The sequence below is a fragment of the Aotus nancymaae genome, unplaced genomic scaffold, assembly GCF_030222135.1.
Source record: "Aotus nancymaae isolate 86718 unplaced genomic scaffold, 86718_ANA_hifiasm-v0.15.2.pri h1tg000089l, whole genome shotgun sequence".
NCBI classification, from domain to species: Eukaryota; Metazoa; Chordata; class Mammalia; order Primates; family Aotidae; genus Aotus; species Aotus nancymaae.
This window is the reverse complement of record NW_026988504.1, coordinates 21,599,550-21,626,009: the sequence shown is the minus strand read 5'-3', so window position 1 is coordinate 21,626,009 and position 26,460 is coordinate 21,599,550. Positions and strand designations below refer to the sequence as shown.

The following is a 26,460-nucleotide window of genomic DNA, read 5'->3' as shown; positions in this document are numbered from 1 at the left end:
GAGTGAGACTCCACCTCCAAAAAAAAATTAATATGTCACTCACTGCATCTTAGTTTTTATTCTCTCATCTCTCCTCAAAAACCAACCAGGAGGAAGTGGGAGACGCGGGCAGGATGTGTGTGTGTGGAGAAACGCCTGCATGGCTGTCCAGCTCTCCAGGTTCCAACTCAAGAAGCCTCCCGGGTTGAGGGAAGGTGTTGAGAGGACTCCTGGCCCTACCCAGCCCTCCTAGGAGTTTCTGTCTCCAAGGGAAGCCACCATTACTAGTCATCATGAGGCATCATGAGTAGAAGCAGAAAGGACCAGACCAGGCCTCACCCTGCCATGGCTGCCCGCCCCGGGACTGGCCCAGCAGGCTCAAGAGCACGATGCTCATTCCTGGGGGTTAGGCCGCCTCTAGGTAGAAGGTGGTGAAGGGCCTACAGGCCCCGGCGGGGCTTTCCAGGAGACCTGGCCTTTCCTGTCTGGGGCCTCTCCAGACACTCGGGCTGCTCAAGGTCACCGCAGAAGGTTGATGGCCAGCTTGATGATTCTGCAGCGTCCCAAGTGCTCCTGCCTTTCACCTCTTCCCCTGCTCCAGCCATGCTGGGCACAGCCTCCACTCACCACATTCACCATCTGTGCATTTTTACAACCCCACTTGCCACTGATTCTCGGTGTGTCTCGTGAGAATCTTATCTAGCAGTGACACGAACCTCTCTCTTCCATAGGGAACCCCTGGGCCCAGCCACCCACCTGCCCCATGCCCACAACAACCCCATGCCCCTACACTCAGCCTGGGCGATGATAGAGATGGCAGCTGGCCCCGCCTCAGATCCTTCCTTGGCTGTGCCCTTGGTAATCACGTCGTTCAGGATCTCCCATTTTCCACAGAACACAGGGCTCTTCTCCACAGCCTCAAGCTTGTAGACAGAGCTCTGTTTCTTCCCCAGTGGTGGCGTCTTCTCTTTGGCTTTGGGGAGTTCCTTCTGCTGCCCCACTGCTGAGCCAGGGGCACCTGGACAGGCCATTTCCATCACTGCCATCTCCCAGGCTCATGCTCACCCTGAGAGAGACCAAACACAGAGCAGGTCACTTAGAATCCCAGACCTGGGGGAACACAGGCCAGCCGTGGGTTGTGGGAGAAAGGCAGGGGCAAAGGGTCTCTGCGTCTTTATGCCACACGTACTCATCCTCCAAACATCCTCAAGGGTAACAGAGTTGACTTCTCAACAGCTACACATGTTCCACATAGCACAGGCCCCTGGTCCTCCCAGCACCACCTCATAAATCGCCCCCTCCACTGTGTCCAGCAAGGATGCCATGCCAGCCCACTCCCTCTAGGACAGCGTGGGGCAAATGTCTCGGTTGGTTTTTTCCTGCCTTTATAGTGGCTGAATCTTTTTCTGTTGTTTGTTTTATGGCAACTTTGCATCCCCAGGACAGGGTGGTGAGTACCAGACTCCAAAACCACAGCCTCACTGACTCCACATAAGCCCTGCCTTTGGAGAGGACATGTTGACTCACACCATCCACAGCGAATTTTCTCCAAGTGGAGAGAATCAAGGTTATATTCCGTTTCTTAGCAGGAGGTAGATGTGTGTGTATATATGTGTGTGTGTGTGTGTGCATGTGACCTACAAAGTCTAAAACTCAGCCTGCAAATGGTGCTCAGCACGTGGTTCCTTGCCCAATGCATCTGTCAGTGGCTCTCCAGAAGGAACTAACATGCTTCCTCCTCTAACTTCAAACTCATTGGCTGAAAACTTCTAGGTATCATTTTTCATTCAGGCAACATCAGGAGTAGAATTTATATGAAAGGTCCTAACACCAACCTATATCTCTAGAAATAAAGAACAAAGCACAAGAATTCACTTCTCTCTGGGTTCTGTCTTGCCCAGCCCCAGGAAGCTGCAAAGAAGAGCAGCCCGGAGTTGCCGACAATCTGTGCAAACAGCCTGCAGACTGGAACTGGCAAAAAAGAGAACAGCACTGATTTGAGACGGTTACCATTTGGAAACCTGTTTAAAGACTGAGAGTTTTTAAAGGGTAGGGGCCCCTCTCAGGCGTGACTTGCTTTAGACACAGCCTGAGAAGGTCCCAAATGCAGACAGATTTTTAATAATTGGTGTCTGATGGTAGGTTTGTCTTACAGCTGCTACTAACAGAGGTTTTCCCTGTGGTAACTCTGTGAACCCTGGATCACTTTCTGCTTCTGGGGCAGAGAGACTTACCACTTGAAGCTGAACTCTAAGGCCTCTGGCCTTTTTCCCTGTGAGGCCTGAGGACTGAGTGAGATGGTGGGAAGCTGAGGCACTAGGCTGAAGCCCTCCTCCTTCTGAATCTGCCTCACTGGTCTTCCCACCTCAATGGCTATGAAAGGCTCTGCCAGCTTGACTGGGGGCTGCGGTGGGGTTTGTTGTTCAGTATTGATTAGTCCTTGCATCTCCGTCTTCAAGGGTCTCCTGGCTCTGAACTCAGAGCAGCTCCAGCTTTTTGCAAGGGCGCCTGGATTTAGTTCCAAAGGCCAGATGCTGAGGAGGTCGAATGGGTGGCCTCACTGTTAGCTGATGATCTTAAGAAGTCTGAGGGGGCTGCGCACAGTGGCCCATGCCTGTAATCCTAGCACTTTGGGAAGTTGAGGCAGGAGGATCACTTGAGCCCATGAGTTCAAGATCAGCCTGGGCAACATGGTGGAACCCCACCTCTACAAAAAATACAAAAAAATTAGCCAGGGTGGTAGCATGTGGCTGTAGTCCCAGCTACTCTGGAAGTTTCGGTGGGAGGAATGCTTGAACCCAGGAGGTTAAGGCTGCAGTGAGTTGAGACTGCACCACTGCATTCTCCACCCTGAATGACAGAACAAGATTCTGTCTCTAAAAGAAAATAAAAGTCTAAGGGGTGTTCTGACATCCAATTAGGCAAAAGTCCTTCAAGGCTGGCTATGTTTCTTGTAACTATACTTTCTTTTTTTTTTTCGAGATGGAGTTCTGTTCTTGTTTCCCAGGCTGGAGTGCAATGGTACGACATCTTGGCTCACTGCAACTTCTGCCTCCCAGGTGATTCTCCTGCCTCAGCCTCCCGAGTAGCTGGGATTATAGGCATGTGCCACCATACCCGGCTAATTTTTGTATTTTTAGTAGAGATGGAGTTTCTCCATGTTGGTCAGGCTGGTCTTGAACTCCCGACCTCAGGTGATCCACCCACCTTGGCCTCCCAAAATGCTGGGATTACAGGCTGAGCCACCGTGCCCGGCCTGTAACTGTACTTTCATCCCACCACACACCTCCCCAAACCACTCTACCTCCAAAAAAGAAACTGACCTAAGCCCAGAGTCGATCCTACCTTTCTCAGCCTCTTCACCAGGGGAAACGAGATCTTAACAACAGACCAAAAAGTCTCCAAACCTAACAGCAGTCTGGAATGCTCACAGGGAGCTTGAAGTGACTTTGACCTCCGCATTTCTATTTGAAGAAGCTGAGGCCTATTTCAGTGGAGATTTGCCCAAGGTCACACAGCCTGGGTGTGATGGGGTATGGCCAGGACCCAGACCCCAGGTTCTTTAGGCTATGCTGCCCACTCCCCAAGCTCCTGGGTTACAGGCAAATGCAGGAGGGGACACTAAGGTCCTCCCTGGTCAACAGGCTCCTGAGGGCAGTGGAGGGGCTCTGAACACCGTGCCTCCACAACGCATAGCACAGGGGGCACAGACCAGGCAGCGGACACTGGCTGAACGCAGGACTAAAAGGACAAAGAGTGCTTTTCCATAACCTTTGGAGATAGGATGATCCTGAGTGCTGAGGATGAAGAGAGAGTCCTGCCTGATGAATGAGAAAAATGAGGCCAGATGGTGCAGTCGCTGCTCTGAGGGCACGTGGCTGCTGAAGATCCAGCTGTGCGGGGGCTCTGATAACCTGTCTCTACCTGGCATGGCCTAACTGAGGCTTCTGGATAGGTCATCCTGAGCTAGAGCTCCAGAGGGGCTGCAAGGCATCCCGAGTCCCAGATTGTCCTTTCATCTTGGTGTTAGGTGGGCAGCTGCCCAGGGCCCTGATCCCCTCTCAGTGAGCACACCAGGCTTCCCTCTTCCCAGAGAAGTGGAAGCTGAGGGTGAGGCAGCCACACTCAGAGCCTCCTTTGCAGTTCCCCAATGACTCATCCCACAGCCTGGCAGGCAGACAGTAACAAGGAGGCTGCTGAGAAGCTGACCCAGCAGATGGCAGCTGAACTTGTGAAGGGCATGGGGAAAACAGGCTGACCCTCACCTCCCAGGGGCACAAATCACAGCCTGGGAGCTGTAAAGCCATCCTGTGGCTGGCTTTCCTATGCCACATCACCATGACTCAGACCATCACCGACAGCCTCCGAGTTCAAGAGGCTCTTCTTGGGACACTGGCCTGACAGTGGCTATCCCCAAACACCACCTCCCACACAGACACACATGCACACACAGACACACATGCATACGCAGACATATGCAGACATTCACACACACAGGCGCACTTGCTCCCTTCCTCCTTCCCCACTTCAATTTGCGTTCGGGTCTATAAAAATCATGTTTCTGTACTAAGCCCAGGACTGCTGGCTAGGGGGCCTGCCCAGCCCTGGACTTTGGCCTCTGGCTGTCACCCCAGCTCGTGGCCCTGGGGCTTTGCCCTTTCTACCTCCTGCAGCGTGTGGGGAGGACGAAGTGGGTGCCAGTTATGTCTCCACCTTTGAAGGCAAGTCAAACTCCTGATCCATTCCTCAGCCCACTCTCCCCAGCTTCATTCAGGCTCCAGATGCATTGGGCCCTCTGCTCTCTGCATGAGTTGAGGACATGAGCAGTGGCAACAGCCAAACCCACCTGGCTCACCCACAAGCCTACCACAACAGAAGATGAAAGGAAAGGAGCAGAATTCACCCCATAATCTTTGAGGCCCAATACATAGACACTGTTGGTTCTTTCTTCTGTGATGCCTCAATGACCTCCTAGAGAAGGCTGGGGACAGGAATTACTGGGATCAACCCCTGGGCATAGCTGTATGAGGAGTTCTTAATCTGGGTTCAAGGATGGATTCAGGGAGGAAAATATAATTTGCATTTTTCCAGGGAAGACTTGGTCCATAGCTTTCAACAGGTTCTCCCAGGGACTGCCATTCTCCAGAAGGTTGCTCAAGTCTCCCTGGAAGATCAGGGTTGGGGCTAAATAGAGCCTGATTCTGGCTCTGTTCTTCCACTCCGAGGAAGAGCTCTCCTATGGGGCAGTTTTCAATCTAACCACAGATTATAATAACCAGATAAGTTCTTAAAATGCATTCCTCCTAGGCCTGCTGAACCAGAGACACTGGGCATTAGGCCCAGAATCTGTACTTTTGACGAGTTCTCTGGATGATTCCGATGCCAAAGGGCCAGGGACTGCTGCCTGACCCCTGCTCTATACTCAAGGCAACACTGTCCAAAATGGTAGCCACTAGCAACATGTGGCCATTTACATTTAATTAAAATGAAGTAAAATTTTAAAATCAGTTCCTGTTACACTAGCTACCACACCCAACAGTGCCGAAGGCACCGCAGAACGTTCTCCTGGACGGTGCTGTTCTGAGGTGATGACAGTGATGTTTTCTCTGACAGCAAAATTTCTGTTCCTAGGAATGGGGTTTATGGTAAACAAATTTTTGATTCACTGGAAAGTACAAAAGCATAAATGTTGATCTTCAAAGATGATAACCTAACAGCAAACACATCATAGTAAAAATGCCAGACTGAGAACCAGAAGTTATAGGTTCTAGTCTTAGCAAGTATGGTTTTGTTTTATTTTTTAATAAGAGCAATGGGGCCACTTTTGTCAAATGAAATCATACCTAACTTCCAACAACTAAAAGAACTAGATGCATGCAACTGGCATGTAACTCACATTAGAAACTGCTGCCCTAGCTGAAAGAGCTCCACACGCTCAGTGTCCCTTCATCCACCGAGAACCTCTACAAAATCCTAGTTCTCCAAGAAGAGTTTGGAAACCAGTGGCTTAGGAAATCTTTTGGAACCTTCAAGTTCTGAGAATGAGGTTCCATCTGTCAGGATTATGAGGACCGGATGACTCCAGTTCAGAACACTAAGTGTCAATATTTACGAAGCACCTACTGTCATCTCATTTTCAGACATGAAGATATGGCTTAGGGAAGTTTAATAGCACACCAAGAGTTATGCAGTTGCAGGTTGCAGAGGTGGGGCTGAATGTAGGCTGCTGCCTCTGAAGCCGACATCTAAACCTTGAGCTGGCCACTTCACTTCTCTGAGTTTCTTCTCTTAGCTTCTTCAGTGCTGTTTTGAGGACCGAATGAAGAAGAGTACATGAAATGCCAATCGGGTTGACTGGCCAACAGAAGAGGCTAAATGAATGTTCATTCCTGTGTCTGTCACCAGGCTACTAAAAGCCATCACTGAGACGATGGGACTTCTCTGTTCAGCACCAAATAGCCAAGGTATCTTGAGCCTTACCTAGTTCATTCAATACTTGGAGGCTTGATTCTCCATGCACAAAAGCGAAATAAAAATCTGTCTTATAGGGCCATCTTGAAAATGCCTGCAAGGGGTCAGGGCAAATCCCTCTCATGACTATTTCATCTGGAAGTAAAAACTTGTCCTTCTCAGAATGCCCAGAGGGGATAAATAGCAGAAGTAGAATGACTCAACTTCCTTAATAAGATATTGGTTAAAAACCAATCTTCTCCCGACTTCCTCTTTTAAACCTTCAGCTTGCCTGGCCACCAGGTCACACTAGGCAAGCCTCTACCTATCCAAAGCGAGGGGCTGGGCCCAGCATGGTCGCTCACGCCTGTAATCTCAGCACTTTGGGAGGCCAAGGCAGGAGGATCACTTGAGGCCAGGAGTTTGACACCAGCCTGGCCAACATAGTGAGACTTCATTGCTACAAAAAATTAAAATATAAGCCAGGCATGGTGGCACATGCCTGTAGTCCTAGCTACTTGGGAGCCTGAAGCAGGATTGCTTGAGCCTGGGAGGTCAAAGCTGCAGTGAGCTATGATTGCACCACTGCACTCCACAGTCTGGGCAACAGAGCAAGACCCTGTCTCAAAAAAAAAAAAAAAAAAAAAAGGAAGGGAACTAAGGGCAAGTGTTAGGCAGAGCAAGCTGGCCTGGCAAAACAGCCATCTGGCCAGGCGGACCTAGAAGTCCCCATACATGCTCACTCCCCTTTCTACCCTCTCTGCCCTTCCTGCAGCCCTTCCCCCAGTTTGTTCCAGACTGATCCCTCACTTGCCTGAACAGGGCATCACTGTCACTGAGCAAGCCTCCGATTCTCTTCTTCTGTCCACCCTGTTCCTCGCACAGGGAGTGCCTGCTTGTCTTCCTTCCTTATCAGTGTCTGCCCAGATCTCACTTATCCTTTATCAATGAAGCCTTTTATGGTAGGCTTCTGCATCCACTCTGTAATATTCAATGAGTGTTTCCCAAGTGCCAGGGAATGTAACAGCCCACTACTGTCCATAAATGTCTTCTGTGTATGGGGCACTGTGCCAGGAACTTTATCTGCCTTGCTGATGCATTCCACACTAAACCTGCAAGGTTGGCAATATTATCTCCATTTTACAGATGAAAAAATTAAGGCTTAGAGAGCTACATTACCTACAGGAACAAATGAGGCTTAATTTATACAATTAGAGCATCCAACATGGAGTTGGATGGACTCAAGCCAGGACACTCTTGGCCCATTCTCTTGGGACCCAAGGATCTCCAGTTCCTTCCTAGAATAAAATCTGGTTGGCAGAGGCATCTAGAACATCCAGGAACTGAGCAGTATTATTACCCATGTGGATACTACTACCCCTAGCATCTGCCTATCTACTGTTGGTAATAATTTCTTAGCCCATGTAGCCAGGAAGCAAAACAAGACCCCTAACCGACGAGGGGGTCTCATCATTCAGGGCTGAATCAGACATCAATTTGTCAGACTTCTAGTTCAGTCACATCAGTATATCCTCCTGGCGTGTTATGACTTAACTTGATTAGTTTTAACAGGTCATTTCATTTTCTTGAAATGATCAAACAAATCCACCTGTAATATACACGTATACAAACAGGAGTTCTGGATAAGGTGGCACTGCCTTCACTGAAAGAACCACTGAAGGATATGCTTTGCAAAGAAGAAAAGTAAACCAGAAAAAAAAAAAACAAACAATGGTAGGCACAGGAACTCATACAATATGTTGGTCAATATAATTAATAGTTGAATATGAAAAATTAGTTTAAATCTTATTTTTTTTTTGACATGGAGTCTTGCTCTGTCGCCCAGGTTGGAGTGCAGTGGTGTGATCTCAGCTCACTACAACCTCAGCCAGTTCAAGTGATTCTCCTGCCACAGTCTCCCCAGTAGCTGGGATTACAGGCATGTACCACCATGCCTGGCTAATTTTTGTATTTTTTGTAGAGAGAGGATTTCCCAATGTTGGCCAGGCTGGTCTTGAACTCCTGACCTCAGGTAATCTGCCTGCCTTGGTCTCTGAAAGTGCTGGGATTACAGGCATGAGCCACCACACCTGGCCAGTTTAAATAATTTTAAAACATGAGAATCTAGACACTAATAATAAGGAAGAAGGGTAAAATGGATTGTTCAGTAGGTAAAAAGTAATATGATCCTGCCTTTTTGGGGACTTTATGTAGAAAAACGTTTAAATTTTATTAGAAAAAATTACAGTTAAATATATATGTTGATTTAAGAGTAATGACTAAAATAACAGAAATAGAATTCAGACCAGAAGGGTAAAGAAGGAAAAATAGAAAATGCTCTCAATCTGATAAAAGTCAAGGAAAGGCGGAAAAAAGATGCAAAACGGACAATAAATATAAAATTAAAAACACAAGTTAAGATGGCAGAAATAAGGCAAAATATTAACATGTCATTAACTACAATACACGTGAGTAGATTACAAAATAGCCAATTGGATAGGATTTTAAAAGATCCAGTTAGATGCTGACTAAAAGAAACAAACCAAAATTATCCAGAAAAGTTGGAAAAAAGAGGTAGAAAGAGATGTGCCAGGCCAATATTAACCAAAAAAAGGTAATATTCCTATCAGACAAAATACTTAAGACAAAAAGATATAATTACTTCTAGAGTTCTAGGCACCCAACAAAGCGCCTCCAAATCCAATGACTGGAGGCAGGCTGGGGCTTCATGTTGAGTAAGGTCTTGGCCCCAGAGTGTCCTGTTTAGCTGCAGAGCAAGGATCTTATGCATGGCAGTCCCTGGGTATGTACTGGGTCTGCTAGGTGTTGGGCCCTGTGCCAAGTGCTAGCAATACACTGAGGAAGAAGACACTGTCCCTTGAGGATCTTACAGTCTACTGGGGGAAAGAGATAAGAAGTTAGAAGAGTTGAGTACAATACAGGGATGCAGGGAGAGACACAGACACACAGCAGATGGGACGGGAACACAGAGGGACACCTAGTCCAGCCCAGGAGGTGATGCCTGGGCTGAGTCTCAAGCAGTGAGCAAGACCTGCCCAAGAAAAAGGAGAGGGTGTTCTGGGAGAGGGGATGGCAAAAGGTAAGGCACAGAGGTGAGTCTATGCAGGAATCACTAGCAGCTTGAAGTTGTCACTGTAAGTGTAAGTCAGGCACTCCCAGGAAAGGAGGCTGCAGATGAAGTTCAGGTATCAGACCATGGACACACACTTGGCCCTCATATACCCCCAGGGTTTAAATTCTCATATGAGTGAGGGGGGTATAATTCCACATTCCTCACAGACTCTTGGGGGTTAAGTTCCAGATGACAGAACCCACAGGCACAGTGGCTCATCCCTGTAATCCCAGCATTTTGGGAGGCTGAGGCAAGAGGATCACTTGAGCCTGGGAATTTGAGATCAGCTTGTATAATATAACAAGACTGCATCTTTATAAAGAGAAAAGAAAAATAAAAAAGAAAAGAAAATCTTGCCATTGGTACAGAGCCCCCCCCCGTCCCCCCCGCCGGCCTGAACCAACAATCTGACAAGTGACAGTCTTCTGAAAGGCTTGAGGGAGGGTGGCCACGTGATCACTGGGACATAGAAACAGATGTCTGAGGAAGGAGGAAGGGGCCTTACTGGGGCCTGCTTTCAGGCATTGTGAGTGAAATGTAGCCGGAGGAACCGCAAAACTGGACTCAGTGGCCAGCTTGAAGCCTGCTTCCCAAGAGAGCAATTTCTGCATAAGCATTTCCCATTAAGGAGGATATGAAATGTGAAGGTACATTAATAATTAAAATCTTACAGATCAATTATTAAAAAGAAACAAATCTGATATGCCCTCCAAAACTCAGTCTTGGCCAGGCGTGGTGGCTCACACCTGTAATCCCAGCACTTTGGGAGGCTGAGGCAGGCGGAGCACTTGAGGTTGGGAGTTCGAGACCAGCCTGGCCAACATGGTGAAACCCCGTCTCTACTAAAAATACACGTATAGTGGTGTGCATCTGTAATCCCAGATACTTGGGAAGCTGAGGTGAGAGAATCGCTTGAACCTGGAGGTGGAGGTTGCTGTAAGCCGAGATCACGCCACTGCATTCTAGCCTGGGCAACAGAGCGAGATGCCATCTCAAACAACAACAACAACAACAACAACAAAACTCAGTCTTGCTGCCAATTCCACAGGTCAAACTGCAGGGTAAGTACAATTTATGGGGTGAAGTTTCCGACTGTCCTCCATTCCCAACAAATGCCTGAGGATGGCTGGCCAGCCCTAGCCGTACAGAAACTACTGTCTACAAGTCCCCTTTGGATGTGAGGGCAATTCTCTCACAACTATTCTATTGGCATTGGTCTTATCCACTTCCAGCTTCTCTCTGCCCTCCCATCCTGGAGTGCTGAGCGAATCCTGAAACATTGTGTGCTTAAGACAACCTCAAGCTCAAAGATATCTGCTGGCTCTGCACTGCTTATGGGCTCAGTCCCAACTCTGTTGTCCATAATCTTTCTGGCCACTGTTTTCCCAAACACAGAGTTTGGCTTTGGCCAATCGGATTGTTCCACAACCCCTTGGCTACTCAAGTCTCTGGGCCCGACGTGTGCCATGCTGTTGTGTGGGCCACCCCATACATCCTGCTTGTCTTTCAGACGCAAGGCTCAGCCTCCACCCAGGAAGCCCCTCCCATCAGCTCTGCTGCATAACCGCCTCCTTTTCTGCCTGCCCACAGCACCTGGTCTCCACTCTCCTTACCTTCCTCCTGCTCCTTAATCACGCCCCCACTCCCTTTTACTCATTCAAGGAAATAATGTAGATGAAGGAACTCCGGGCACAATAAAGCATCCTATCAAGTAAAGACACCCACTTTTTGGGTGCACAACTCACAGAATTGCAATCTCGGTAGGGAACAAATAAAAAAAAAAACAGAAAAGAGCATAATCAAAGATGTTCAGGGCTGAGCGTGGTGGCTCATGCCTGTAATACCAGCACTTTGGGAGGCTAAGGCAGGAGGATGGCTTCAGCCCAGGAGTTTGAGACCAGCCTGGGCAATATAGTGAGATCCCATCTTTACAAAAAAATACAAAAATTAGCTGAGCACAGTTGCATGTGCCTGTAGTCCTAGCTACTTAGGAGGCTGAGGTGGGAGGATCCCTTTAGTCTAGGAGTTTGAGGCTGCAGTGAGCCATGATCACTCCACTGCACTCCAGCATGGACAACAGAGTGAGATCCTGTCTCAAAAAAAGTTCACAGTATTTCTATAACAGTAAAAAACTGGAACAACAAAAAGTATAATTACAAGGGAAGAATAATTATTAAATAAATCATGGAACATCATTACAAATGTTTATAAATCATTTTAACAATATGGAAAAATGGGATATTATATCAGTAGAAAGAAGATACAGAAGTATATCTAAAGTATGACCCTATATACACGTGTCTGTATATTACAATGACATTTATAAAAATGGAGACACCTAGCACAGTCATATAGCAATGGTTCTTTTTTGGTGGTGGCCTTATGAATGGTTTAATATTTATTTTTATACTGTTCTAATTTTTCCACTTTTTCAGTGAGCATGTATTCATTTTCTCAGTTCTCATTTTTTTCTTTTTGAGATGCAGTCTCACTCCATCACCCTGGTTGGAGTGCAGTGACACGATCTCAGCTCACTGTAACCTCCGCCTCCCAGGCTTTAGTGATCCTCCCATTTCAGTCTCCCGAGTAGCTGGGACAGGTGCGTGCCAGCACGCTTGGCTACTTTTTTGTACTTTTGGTAGAGACAGGTTTTGCCATGGTTCCTAGGCTGGTCTTGAACTCCTGAGCTCACGAGATTCACCCACTTCAGCCTCCCAAAGTGCTGGGATTACAGGAATGAGCCACTGCGCCCGGCCTTGGTTCTCATTTTTAACAGGTAATGTTTCTAAGTGGTTTTAAAAAAAATACAGAACGGTGTTGTGAAAAGCATGAGTCCTTCCCTCCCTTCCCCCATTCCTCTAGGGAGATCCCCGTTAACAGTTTCTTGTATCTCCCTCCACTGATTTACTCTGTAGGTATTACTTTTATTTATTTTTACTATTGTTTTTCTTTTTATGAGATGGAGTCTCACTTTGTTACCCAGTGCAATGGCGCAATCTCAGCTCACTGCAACCTCTGTCTCTTGGGTTCAAGAGATTCTCCTGCCTCAGCCTCCTGAGCAGCTGGGATTACAGGCATCTGCCACCATGCCCACCTAATTTTTGTATTTTTAGTAGAGACAGGGTTTCACCATGTTGGCCAGGCTGGTCTCGAACTCCTGACCTCAGGTGATCCACCTGCCTCAGCCTCCCAAAGTGCTGCGATTATAGGCGTGAGCCATCGCACTGGGCCAAGTATTACTTTTTATCATGAAAACAACTGTAACTAAAGAAGAATCTCTTGGCATGCATGGGATGAGAATTTAGGAGGCATTGGGTCCACACTTGATACTGGGGCTTTATAAATACGTAATGAGCTGCTTTCTCTAACCCTGCACATGCATATGCACACACACACAAGCACACACCCATGTGCAGGCAGGAAGCTTCACAGAACGTCTGTGGCTCTTCTGTTCTGGTCCCTGAGTTCTGGCAGCTGGGCTGCTAAAACGGAAGGCTCAAGATGGGCAAGCTTGCCCTTCCTGGTTTTGGTTTTCATTTCATTCCTCCCTTCTTCTCCACTGGGGACTGAGAGTTTTATCAGTTGTGACTCAAGACATAGGAAGGTGCTCAGAAGATGGGCATTGCTTCCTGCTTTGATTTATCCAATGGCAAATGCATGTGTGGTTACAGGCCCTCACTAGTGCTGGATGTACTGGATGCCCCTGGGCACGAGTGGCCCCATAAAGAGTGAAAAACAGCAGAAGTGGACCAGAGAGAAAAAACCCAGCCCTTCCTCAACTGCTTGCACAAAGGGATGGGAGCACAGGGTTAGTTCCAGTCTGGGAAACCCAAGGGAGGCCAGTTGTCCTAAATAGCCTCTCCTATCTTTCTTATATATGATCTTTAACCTTGCTTACAATTTTTATTTCAGGCCAGGTGTGGTGGCTCACACCTGTAGTCTCATCACTTTGGGAGGCCGAGGCGTGTGGATCACTTGAGGTCAGGAGTTCAAGACCAACCTGGCCAACATGGGGAAATCCCGTCTCTACTAAAAATACAAAAATTAGCTGGGTATGGTGGTGGGCACCAGTAATCCCAGCTACTTGGGAGGCTGAGGCAGGAGAATCGCTTGAGCCCAGGAAGCAGAGGTTGCAGTGAGCCGAGACTGCACCACTGTACCCCAGCCTGGGTGACAGAGTGAAACTCCGTCCCGATTTTTCTTTTTTCCAAATACCGAAATAATACTTGTTCATTATAAAAATGTAAACAAAATTGTATATAGAAAAAAAAATCCCAGCACCATTTCCTCCTTGCAACATAAAAAACACTTAAGTTTCACGTAAATCCTTCTAGCTCTAACTACTATACATATACAAACATATAGTTTGGGACTATTTTTAAAAGAAATATGGGATTTATACAGATGTAATATCATACAATTTGCATCTTTTACTTAACAAGATATTATGAATACTATTTCATCTCAGCACATGGAGATCTATTTCATTCTCTTATTATTTTTTTTTTTTTGAGACAGAATCTCGCTCTGTTGCCCAGGCTGGAGTGCAGTGGCCTGTTTTCGGCTCACTGCAACTTCCATCTCCCAAGTTCAAGTGATTCTCTTGCCTCAGCCTTCTGAGCAGCTGGGATAACAGGTGCCTGCCACTATGCCTGGTTAATTTTTATATATTCAGTAGAGATGGGGTTTCACCATGTTGGTCAGGCTGGTCTTGAACTCCTGACCTCAAACAACCCACCCACCTTGGCCTCCCAAAGTGCTGGGATTACAGGCATGAGCCACCATGGCCGGTCTCTATTTCATTCTTTTTAAGGCTCCATAAGATTGCATGGTACAGATGCACCATCATTTTCCCACCTGTTCTTCTATGAATAAACTTTGTTTCAAATTTTTCACTTATAAGTAATAATGCAAAAAGCCCTACTCTTATTCACATTTATGTGTACTTGTAGAAGGAATCCTCGGTGGTAAACTCCTGGAATTAGAATTTCTGGGTGATCTTTTGTTAGTGGGTTCTCTCTTTTCTCCTGCTTCTATGTGTCAGAGAAGCGGGCAGCGTCGGAGGTTAAGCATGGGTGGTTTCCAAACATTATAGTAGTTATTCGCTGTGAAGATGCTATCCTTGCCTTCAACATGCTTATAGTCTAGATGAGGAGAAAATGGGTAGATGGATAGATAAATCATAAAGGAATCAAAATGACCTTAGGACCAGAAAAGCCCATTTATTCCAACATATTACGTACTAATCCTGAGGAATGGCCATTCAGCTACATGACAGGATGGCCTTGGAATCAGAAGATCTGAGTTTGAATCTTAAGTTTCTCAATACTCTGGTGTGTGACCATGGGCAGGTCACTTATTTGAGACTCAGGAGTCTCATCTGTAATATAGGGATCCTTAAACCTACATGACAGAATTTTACAGGTTGACTCAATGCAAGGAATGATGTTTAAATTACACAGCACAGTAACTGGCAGGCAGTGGGCATTCTGTAAACAGCAGCGGAACCTCCAGTGAGACGGAAGCTGCTACAAGATGAGTAGTCAGACCTTCGCATGACCGAAGTGTAAAGTTTTTCTGTTTTCTGTTTCTTTTCTTGTGAGATAGAGTCTCACTGTCACCCAGGCTGGAGTGCAGTGGCACGATCTCGGCTCACTGCAACCTTCACCTCCCGGGTTCAAGCTATTCTCATGCCTCAGTCACTCAAGTAGCTGGGATTACAGACATGTACCACCATGCCTGGCTAATTTTATTTATTCTTTTTTTTTTTTGGAGACGGAGTTTCACTCGTTACCCAGGCTAGAGTGCAATGGCGCGATCTCGGCTCACTGCAACCTCCACCTCCTGGGTTCAGGCAATTCTCCTGCCTCAGCCTCCTGAGTAGCTGGGACTACAGGCACGCGCCACTATACCCAGCTAATTTTTTGTATTTTTAGTAGAGACGGGGTTTCACCATGTTGACCAGGATGGTCTCGATCTCTTGACCTCGTGATCCACCCGCCTTGGCCTCCCAAAGTGCTGGGATTACAAGCGTGAGCCACCGCGCCCGGCCCAATTTTATTTATTCTTTTGTAGAGATGGGTTTTGCCATCTTGGCCAGGCTGGTCTCGAACTCTTTGTCTCAAGTGATCTGCCCACCTCAGACTCCCAAAGTGCTGGGATTATAGATGTGAGCCACAGTCTACAAGTATAAGTTGCTTGAAAGTTGCTGCTATGAGGAGCTGAAACCCACCTCCCACAGCTTCTAGCTAGCAGTCCTGACATCAGATAGAAAGTCTGGAACAGATGCGGTCAAAGGAGAAAGAGGAGAATCCTGATAGCAGAGGGACAGAGAGGTCGGCAAGAACCCATGAAGATGTTGTTTTTGCTTTGTTTTGTTTTTTGAGATAGAGTCTTGCTCTGTCATCAGGCTGGAGTGCAGTGGCACAATCTCAGCTCACTGCAATCTCCACCTCCTGGGTTCAAGCGATTCTCCTGCCTCAGCCTTCTGAGTAACTGGGATTACAGGCATGCGCCACCACACCCAGCTAATTTTTGTATTTTTAGTAGAAAAGGGGTTTCACCATATTGGTCAGGCTGGTGTCGAACTCCGGACCTCGTGATCCACCCACCTCGGCCTCCCAAAGTCCTGGGATTACAGGCATGAACCACACGCCCGGCGGAAGATGTTCTTTGAAGAGCATTCTGCACACCCCATTTGGCTTTTGTCTCCACTGGCAGTGCCTCAGCTCTCCATGAAGAACTGGAACCCACAATTCCTTGGCAGCTAAAGCTGAAATTAGTTGTCCTGTGGTCATCTTTGGGTGTTACAACAATCTGCTATTTGTATACACATAATTACATGCTGGTTGCTAATAATCATACAAATGAATAATGGCAGCTATTATTATTTGCTATGTATTAGGTAATGCATGCATTTTTTTCTCGAATCCTCACAACTCTGTGCACAAGGCACTAATGTTATCCCTCTACAAGGAAGAAGAAACTGGGCCTCAGTAGGCCAAGTAATTTGCCCAAGGCCATGTAGCAGGGAAGTGGTAGCAGCAGGATTTGCACAAGGGACTTTTATGTCAAAGCTCATACTCTTAACCATGACACTCTATCTACTTCCAAAAGATCTAAGCTTTAAAAATTGGGACCCAGATGCAGAAGCTGTCACAAGTCAAAGGTTTGTTAGTGAGAAACCCAGGGACTGGCCTGGGAGGAAGCACCTTCATTAGGAGGAATGAACTACAGCCAGCCTGTGTTCCAGAAAAAGCAACTTTAAAATGACAACAGGGAAGAAAAAGACACAAGGGGACTTGCGGTGGGCCTGTGTTCTCAGCCTATCCAGGCCTGGCAAAGCCGAGCCCATCCCAAGGAGAAACTCTACAACAAATGCAAATTTGCCATTCATTTTACAAAGTCTGGCCCCAGGCTTCTTGAGCCTACTTACCATTCTTTTTATAACAAAGACTTGAGCATCATTTGCTATCTTCATAGATTTTATCAGTACTTTGTCCCCAGGCCCATGATATAGGGCATTTTATAAGCTTTAAAAGAGAAGTATTACAATGGTATTTTCAATTCAACCTTCAAAGCCTTTGCACAGAGAGAGCCAACAGCAAATAGAAAAGATGCCACAGGGAGCATCGTGGGTCCACAGAGGCCCAACATGGAATTGGAATGCAGGACAACAAGTGGGGCAAAGTAGTAGTGAGATAAAAACTTGCCACGTGTGCACTTAATTTTATACAATAAGCAGCAAGGAATGTTTAATGTATGTTGTATAAAAAAATTTTCAGGCTGGGAAGGGTGGCTCACGCCTGTAATCCCAGCACTTTGGGAGGCCGAGGCAGGTGGATTACCTGAGGTTGGGAGATTGAGATCAGCCTGGGCAACATGGCAAAATGCCATCTCCACTAAAAATACAAAAATTAGCCAGGCGTGGTGGTGGGCACCTGTAATCCCAGTTACTCAGGCTGAGGCATGAGAATCACTTGAACTTGGGAGGCAGAGGATGCAGTGAGCCAAGATCGCACCACTGCACACCAGCCTGGCCATCAGAGTGAGACTCTATCTCAAAAACTAAAAAGAAGAAAAAGAAAAAAAAGAAAAATTAAAAAATTTTCAAGTGTCGGCCAGGCGTGGTGGCTCACACCTGTAATCCCAGCACTTTGGGAGGCCGAGGTGGGCAGATCACAAGGTCAAAAGATTGAGACTATCCTGGTCAACGTGGAGAAACCCCATCTCTACTAAAAATACAAAAATTAGCTGGGCATGGTGGCGCATGCCTGTAGTCCCAGCTACTCAGGAGGCTGAGAAGGGCAGTCACTTGAACCTGGGAGGCAGAGGTTACAGTGAGCTGAGATCATGCCACTGTACTTAAGCCTGGCGACACAGCAAGACTCCATCTCAAGAAAAAAAAAAATTTTTTTTCAAGTGTCATTGAAATCTGCAAGTTAGGGTATTTTGTGTAACTGAATATTCTGATTAAGTGGGGCCTGCCATGTAGACCACTTAACAATGACCAATTTCCGAAGATTACAAGGCCATAAATTGCCCTTGACACTAAAATCATGTGAAACACAGCCAGTTTCTTTGATGAGTCAAAACGTACTTTGTGATCTTGCCAAGCTTTGAGATCATCGTTAGAAGTAGCATTTTGGTTGTGAAAAACAACTCTCCTTATTTAACCTTTCAGGGTAGATTCTGGGCAAGAAGTTCCCTAGGCTACGGTCAATCTTGCTGAAATACAACCACCCACCGCTCTTTTCTGGGTTTAGAAATCTGGTTTTCAGAGATGGGAGTGGCTTCAAGCAGCGTCTACCTGTGTTCAGAGATGAAGACAGGCTCAGGCTCCCTGTATAGGAGAATTCAAGTTCATTGTAGTCACTGGTGACTGGTTCTGAAATTGAGGAACTAGTTTGAGGAACTTCAGAATAAACAAGAAACCCAAAGAGCTTGGCTTTCCACGGAAGGCTTCCAGCGCATGGAAGGAGGCACAGGTCCAGCTCCACCCTGCGGCAGGGGAACCTTGACCTTGGCCTCGTTTCAGATGCTGCCCCACATGCTCCTTGACAAGCTGGCCCGAGTAAGCCACTTGAGGACATAAGAGGGGTCCCTTTGTAACAAGGGGTCATATTCTTGTCCTCCCCGGGAAGGGAGAAAAGGGCTGGGGACATGGGGCATGAGGAGCAATATTCTCAGAGGATCTCACATGATTCCTTGGTAAAAGAGGGTAAACCATGAAACAGCCTGTGGCTGTCTTGTCCTCCCCCAGGCCAGCAGGGGGCCTAGCAGGAGGAGTTTGGATTCAAGTCTTGTACTTTCACTCAACAGCAAATACTTAACCAGTGGCTACCGTGTTTCAGGAACTGTGCTGGCCAGCAGGAATATGAGGATGACCAAGAGCTTTTGCTGTTGAAACCCTTGAAAGGCCTTCTTGGAATGCTGAACCCAGTTACCTAGAAGCACTGCCTTGATCTACCTGCCCACAACTCTCTAGTGGTACCAAGCCCATGGGACGTGCCAGTGTGGTCACTGCCCTCTCAATTCCTGCCTGGAAGGTTGGGAGGTGGCCAGTCATGTCTATTAGCTGGCTACACACTGTTTGATTCTACTTTAAACCATATTTTCTGTTTTGAGAAGAGGTCTTGCTCTGTCACCCAGGCTGGAATGCAGTGGTCGCCCACAGCTCACTACAGCCTCCAACTCCTGAGCTCAAGTGATTCTCCCACCTCAGCCTCTGAAGTAGCTAGGATTACAAGTATGCACCACCATGCCCAGCTAATTTTTCTTTTGAGACAAAGTCTCTCTCTGTCACCCAGGCTGGAGTGCAGTGGTGCAATCATGGTTCACTGTAACCTCTGCCTCCCAGGTTCAAGTGATTCTCATGCCTCAGTCTCCCAAGTAGCTGGGATTACAGACGCCCACCACCATGCCTGGCTAATTTTTGTATTTTTAGTAGAGACAGCGTTTCACCATGTTGGCCAGGCTGGTTTTGACCTCCTGGCCTCAAGTGATCTGCCTGTCTTGGCCTCCCAAAGTGATGGGATTATAGATGTGAGCCACTGCACCTGGCCATACCCAGCTAGTTTTTAAAAAATTTTTTGGAGGCCGGGCACAGTGGCTCACACCTGTAATCCTAGCACTTTGGGAGGCCGAGGCGGGTGGATCACGAGGTCAAGAGATTGAGACCATCCTGGTCAACATGGTGAAACCCCGTCTCTACTAAAAATAAAAAAAATTAGCTGGGCATGGTGGCGCATGCCTGTAATCCCAGCTACTCAGGAGGCTGAGGCAGGAGAATTGCCTGAACCCAGGAGGCGGAGGTTGCAGTGAGCCGAGATCGCGCCATTGCATTCCAGCCTAGGTAACAAGAGCGAAACTCCGTCTCAAAAAAAAAATTTTTTTTGGAGGTGGGTCTCACTATGTTGTCCAGGCTGGTCTCTAACTCTTGGGCTAAAAAGCAATCCTCCTGCCTTAGCCTCCCAAGTCACTGGGATTACAGGCATGAGCCACTGTGCCCAAGTGACATATGAGCACATTTCTCCTGACTGTCCCTCGGATTCTGAAAATGTACTTCTTTCCCCCAGAGTGCTGAAGTTTCCCAATTGTTACCAAGCTCCCACTCCAAGCTGACAAGTGGTACAGGACCCCAGGATGAGAGAAATGGCAAGGGGGTTCCACCCAGGCACCTGCAGAATCCGAGATGCTTACACCTGTGTTAGCACTGGCTCAGGCTGGACAAGGAGGGCCACTGGGCTGTGCATGGTGGCCTCCTCGCTCCCTCCAGCTCCTACAGTCATGGCTCCTGCCCAGCAGCAGGGCCGTGAGGTGTCTGCTTCCATGCCCAGCTTCCCCGTGCCGTGGTGAGGTCCTCCAGGGTGGTGCCTCAATTGTGTTTGGTTTTCTAGCACCTAGCAGAAGCTAGCCCATTTGACACACTTGGTAAGTGTTCCTGAGTGAAAGGACAGACACACTTCTGAGGAATAAATGAGTGCCACAGGCTCTGAAGCCTGGCTGGACAGGAACACATGTGTCCACACTGTCCAATCACCTGGCAGGCTAGAGGGGAGGGAGTCACAGCTTGGTGGCTATATTCTAACTGCACTCCCATAAATAGGTGCCCTGCAAACTGACTGCAGAGCCGCTCCTGCCATCCTTTTTCCCAAATGCTGACCTAGAGATCCAATTACTTCTAATGGCTTGAGACGATAACCCTTCTGAACAGGACAACACCCAAGTGGGCTCAGATTTGCATATATTTGCATGTATCTAATACAAGCTAGAGGGGGGTGGTGCAGGACTCTACCCTTCACATTGACCTTTACAAAGCTATTCCTGCCTCTCCAGGCACAGTATCTGCCAGTGGAGACTGATGGGCAGGACTCAAGGAGCCTGGTTTGTCCAATTAACTCCCTTGGCTGAAGGACTCCATTTGTAATCTTAATTGGCAACCACATCCTCATTGGAGGCTGGCTAAGCCTCCTTTTTCTCCCAAGCCTCCTGGCTATCACTAGTATCGACCAGAAACACCTACCTTTTAATTCTGGCCCAGTAAAAGTAAACATCAATGTCGGTAGAAGGTGGGTGGTGGATTTCGGCTACAATAATTCTCTGCACTTACAGGTGCCACCATCCAGATATGACATCACGCTTCGCCCACAGGGAAGAGCCTCTCACTGAGAAGAGAGCCAGGCAGACGGGCTAGGATAACACCCAGAGTAGTTACTTTGGACTTTCTGGCCACCTGCATGCCCCTCCTGCACAGAAGAAAGGTGCAGAAGAGTTTCGTGCACTGTGGGTTTGGAACCCTGTAATCAATCATTGAAAGTTACTGAATACCCACTCTACCATGCTAGGTGAGATACTGCTTGGCTTGGTAGGAAAGTGCCCTAAAGGTGTGGGCAACCTTTGAGACTTCCTGGTAACCCTGCCCAGAATTGTATTTTCTTATCAACCTTGACCTCCTTCTGATTACATGAACCTTGTGGTATAAGACAGCGTAAACAAATAGCTTTCTGTTTACTTTTTCTTAGACCCAGGGCAGCAGCTGCTGTGGCTCCACCCTTCCCAGGCCTGGCAGAGCTTGCAGAAAGGCTGAGAGTGATAGGGCTGGGGTAGGGAATAAAGGGAGGAGCTACTAAAAGAAAAAGTCCTGCTACAGGACTAGTTCCTTCATCCCCTGGCAGCAGAGCACAATGAAAAGAGTCTGGGTTTTACAGTCCAGGCTCTGCCATTAACTAGCTGAGTGGGCTTGGGCAACCCACTTGCCTTTCTTGGGCCACCATTTTCTCTTCTGCATTTTCTTATTGCAAAAAATGGGAACAATCATGTCCAGGCTGTAATCCTAATAGCTCTCTCTGGACAGTGGGGTTAAAGTTACTTAGCTGTGCCAGCAGGAAGCGACTGCTGGTTGGTCCAGAGTGATGGGGTATGGGTACAGGAGCTGGGGGAGTGGCGGGGGGAGTCTGCCTACGACAGGGAACAAGATCATTTGCAAGAGAATAACCATTTCTCTGCTGCAGCTTCATTCAAGTCAAGCCCTCCTTGAAGGTGGTCCTGAACATTGTAGGTGTTCCCAATCATAAGTGGTCAAGTTCAACACCAACTGCACTAGTCCAGAACAGTGTCTGAAGGAAATCTCTGCTTTAATGGGCACCTGATAGTGGCTTTAGTGAAAAGAGGGCCAGGAGAAGCCGCAGTAACCACAAACTGGGGCGGGTGGCGGGGGGATGGCTCAGGTGTTCCCTTGCTGCTTCTTTCTGGGTCCAAATCCTGGTCCTAGAAGTGTAGACAACTGAGGTGGTGGCAGGCTTGGAATTCCTGAAGCTTCTTGAAATCCAGGGTTTAATCTAGCCTTCCAATCACTGGAGCTCTGCAGAGCCTCCAACTCAGGTGGCTGAAAAGGAGGCAGGTGGAAAAGCGTTCCCAAAAGGTCTTTCACACCAAATAGGGCTTGTGTCTCTCTGCTCTCTGCCAAGGGATTTCCCAGCTCCCCGGGGCCAAAGCTCCCGTCCTGCTTCTTTGCTGACTGTCACTGGAAGCAGGCCATTTTCTACCCTCAAGGTGGGTGGACTCAGGAGTCAGTGACACTGCTGATCTGAGCTCTGTACCCCATCCACGATCCCCCCTCCGCTGTCAGTCTGCAGGCCCCAGAAGCCTCCTGTTTGCCTCCTGCCCTCTCCCTCCATAGCCGTGGGACTGGGATGGGGGTGATCTTTGGCAGAGGGCTCCTCACCAAGGACTTTCTCTGCAACTGTGCTGGGGAATAAATCGCCTGTCACCTACACCCCTGCATGGGTGACTCACCTTCCAGGGAAAGTGCTCTGCTCACCTAAGCAAAGCTGCTTGGAAAATGACTAAGGCATCTATCAAATGCAGTCTGTGGGGCCAACCAGTTATGGAGCAAGGTCCAGGCACACTCTGCCTGTCGCCTCCAGCCTGAAGTCAAGTGCAGAGCTGCCAGGCCAGGCCTGCTGGTTTCATTTTCATCTGAACCGAGCTCCACACGAGGCTTGACATCCGGTGATCTATTTTTTCTAAAAACTAGCTTCACTTTAGAAATGACTCTTCGGCCATCAAGTCAGCTTCCCCAAGAGAAAACAAAATGTTATTTAAAGGGAACGGCAGCCTGGTGAGAGCCTATATATTTATTTTGTTTTAAAGGGAAAAAAAAGCCTTTAAAATAGAATATGAAACTGTTTTTTCCCCTTGTGAGATTAAAAAAAAATGTTTTTCTTTTGAGAGATGGGGTCTCGCTATGTTGCCCATAGCTTCTTGACCTCCTGGGCTCAAGTGATCCTCCCGCCTCAGCCTCTCAAGTAGCTGGGACTATAGAAACGTACACCACCACACCTGGCTTCTTGTGATATTTAAAGGGAAATCTGCAAGTCTCTGACTGCAGATTCTGGGCCCCAGACATAGTCCTGGAGAGAAGCTGACAAAGACATCTTTATGAGAGAGAAAGGGTGGTGAGCTGGGGATGCCATGTGGTAGTGGGAACTTTACCCTACAGAACCAAATGCTCCCTCTTCATCCCCCAAAGAACAAGTCCTTGCTGACCTACATGCCACACAGTATTTTCCCTTTCCTCACCTCCAGGGTTAATGCAGGAACCTACTTGATCACATGTGGGATGCAGGAAGCCCCTAGACAGGCCCAGCTGTGTCTCCAGCTCAGAGTTGAAACTGTCAACTGGGCAGAGCCTGGCCCTTGGTAGGCTCATCTGGAGTACGGCGAGGGCAGTATATAGTGCTAAGACAGGGAGAACCTGACAGCTGAAACTTTCAGACTGAAGAACTGTCCCACAAGAAAATGACTCTGGGCTGTCAGGCAGTCTGACCCTTCTTGACATCATCTTACAGAAAACAGGTTTAGTCACAATGCAGTAATTGGCAACTACTACTGCTATTACTACGACTACTACTACCACCACCACCACCAATAACAACAACAGTTACAGCCGCTATGTTCTGTGCTGGGCACTGGGGTCAGCACTTTACATATATCCTCTCATTTTCTACTCAAAACAGCCCCACGAAGTACTTCTGATCCCATTCACAGACGAGGCACCTGATGATTACAGAAGTGAAGTGATTTGCCTGCGGGCACACAGGCAGACAGTGGCAGACCTTGACCTGACCCAGGTCTCTCTGACCTGACAGCCTCAGCCACCACATGCGACACGGAGATACCATGGACTTGCGCTGTTGCTCTGGACAAATCACGGGCTGTCTGCCTTCGTTTCTACATCTGGAAAATGGGCACAAGCATACTTGTCCAGGCAGCAGGCTATTCATCTTTTAGCCTTTTATTCAGTAACAATCAATATCAATTAATAATTGATTGGTACACTAAATGAATACAGCTGCTACCCTGGTTTTGTTATATTCAAAATTGGCATGTTTGGGGAAGAAAATCCTTATCGTTTCATGAACAAGTTAGTAATAAAAGCAGTGATCTAGATGTCAAGAAAAGAGGGTTTAGATTTTGAGCAATTCTGTGTATTTCTCCTTATGAGGCTTCACTTTTCTGATTTTGTCCCTGCCTGTCTTCACATGAGTATTGGGTAAAAATACAAAGACTGGCCACAGAATTATTCTTGATGCCACATAATCTCAAGGGATTTCTATCAGGGAGCTGAGGGATTAAGAAATGTAGAAAAGCAGAAGGGAAGAGGCTCGTTTAAAGTAGAAGACAAAGAGCGCACCGGCCACTGAAGAAAAATGACTTTTTCTGAATTGTCATTCAGGCAGTCCTAAGCCCAGAACGAAGGATCTTATATTTCAATGTCCTGCTCAGCTCAACAGAAATGTTCCGCTACAATTTGCTCTACGTCTGACCTTCCCCTTCTAGGCTACTGCTTTTAGCATTTCAGCCAGCATCACCCAGTAAATGCAAAACCTTCACACATGCATCACTTTGAATGCTCACCCCAGCTGTTGCATATGCACAGCTTCATTCTGTTCCCTTACTAGGGAATCCTGGTGTGTGGAGACCAGAGGGGCTGACATCCTTAGAGCTCCCTAAATCCACTGACATCAAATTGTCCCCTGCCCACCAATTTCACACTGGTGCCATCAACAGTGCCCATAATGCTCAGATGTTTCCAGTTTAACTGAAATACTAAAATGGGGCAAACAGGAAGCATCAGACACAACTGCGGTAGTGACTTATTAATCACGAAAGCAGAATTTTACTTGCATTTTAACCTTTTGCCAGGAAAAAAACAACAACCTTGAGATGATGGAAGCCATCAGTAGAAATACGCTGCCTATATGCATATCGGGCTGACATAGACTTTTTATTGAGGACTGATTTTGCTTTTAAGATTTCTGAACTTTCCCCCCAGAGAGACATCTGTCAAACCAACCAATATGAATCTGTCAGCTCTTCATCGAGGCAGGCAGGCTTGTTAGGAAAGCCCATGTGCTGTCCATTGAGACAGGAAAAAAAATAGGAAGTTAAAAGTGCCTTCACAGGCCAAAGTGATACAACACTGTTGAGAAGGTGCCAGCAACGAAGAAAACAACCCTGGATAAAGCTTTCACTCTCACATCTCCACAGATCTCTCACCAGACCCTAGCCAGGGATGAACTGTTATCACTCAACAAAAAAAATCACAACAGTTGCCTAGGGCTGGACAACCAATCAGCGCAAGCCATCTTCTCAGCAATGAATGATATACACACATTCCAGGCAGATCACAAAGGAGTCAGTGTTCGACAGGAGAACCAAAATGAGGAACCAAACCTTCATCTGTTGAGGCGAAACAGCCCAACCAGACATTTTTGTTTAATAGAGGGAGACTGATTTGGCAGGGTCTCTGTGGTGCCGCTCCCACAAACTCTTAACAGACAATACCAGTGGCAAAAACTCCCCTTCAGAACTACTCCTCATCATCAGAAAACACTCAGAAGACGACCCAAAGCTTGGCAGTGTCTTGCTGTCTGATTTCACAAAGTGCTGGTACATATACCTGGATACTTATCTCTAAAATTAGAGTCAGAGACAATTACTTTTATTTTGAGATCTTCTGAGAAGTTCTCCACACCCTTCAAAATAAATGAGGATGTCTGAAAGGTGTCAAAAATTCAGAGGTCTGGCATCGCTCCAAAGGAACTGATTGACATCACTTAAAAAACACCAAGAGTAAATCCAAACACAACCAAAGCAAGGCAACCACTTTTGAAGTGTCCTCTCACCTTAAGAGTATAAAAACCACACCAAAAACTTCTCCCTCCTATCTGCATCTGAATTCTATAATGTGGTCCTGATCTAGGATCCTGGGAAAGACTCATCCTTAGTCCCAGCTATGGGGGATCAGGCAAGATATATACCACTCCCCTCCATTCACACCTGCCTCAGGTGCCTCACCTATAAAACAGGACACTACAATCTATCTTACCACA

The 26,460-nt window shown here is 47.3% G+C and overlaps 1 protein-coding gene across 1 annotated transcript in view; it reads right to left on the bottom strand.

Moving 5' to 3' along the window:
• Nucleotides 1-26,460, bottom strand: part of MAP3K14 (mitogen-activated protein kinase kinase kinase 14) — a 52,299-nt gene that overhangs the window by 24,581 nt on the left and 1,258 nt on the right. Inside the window, exon 2 of the mRNA XM_064369326.1 lies at nucleotides 770-1,045. Coding sequence (XP_064225396.1) covers nucleotides 770-1,025 — 256 coding nt within the window. The 5' untranslated portion in view covers nucleotides 1,026-1,045. The remainder of the gene's footprint in view (nucleotides 1-769; nucleotides 1,046-26,460) is intronic.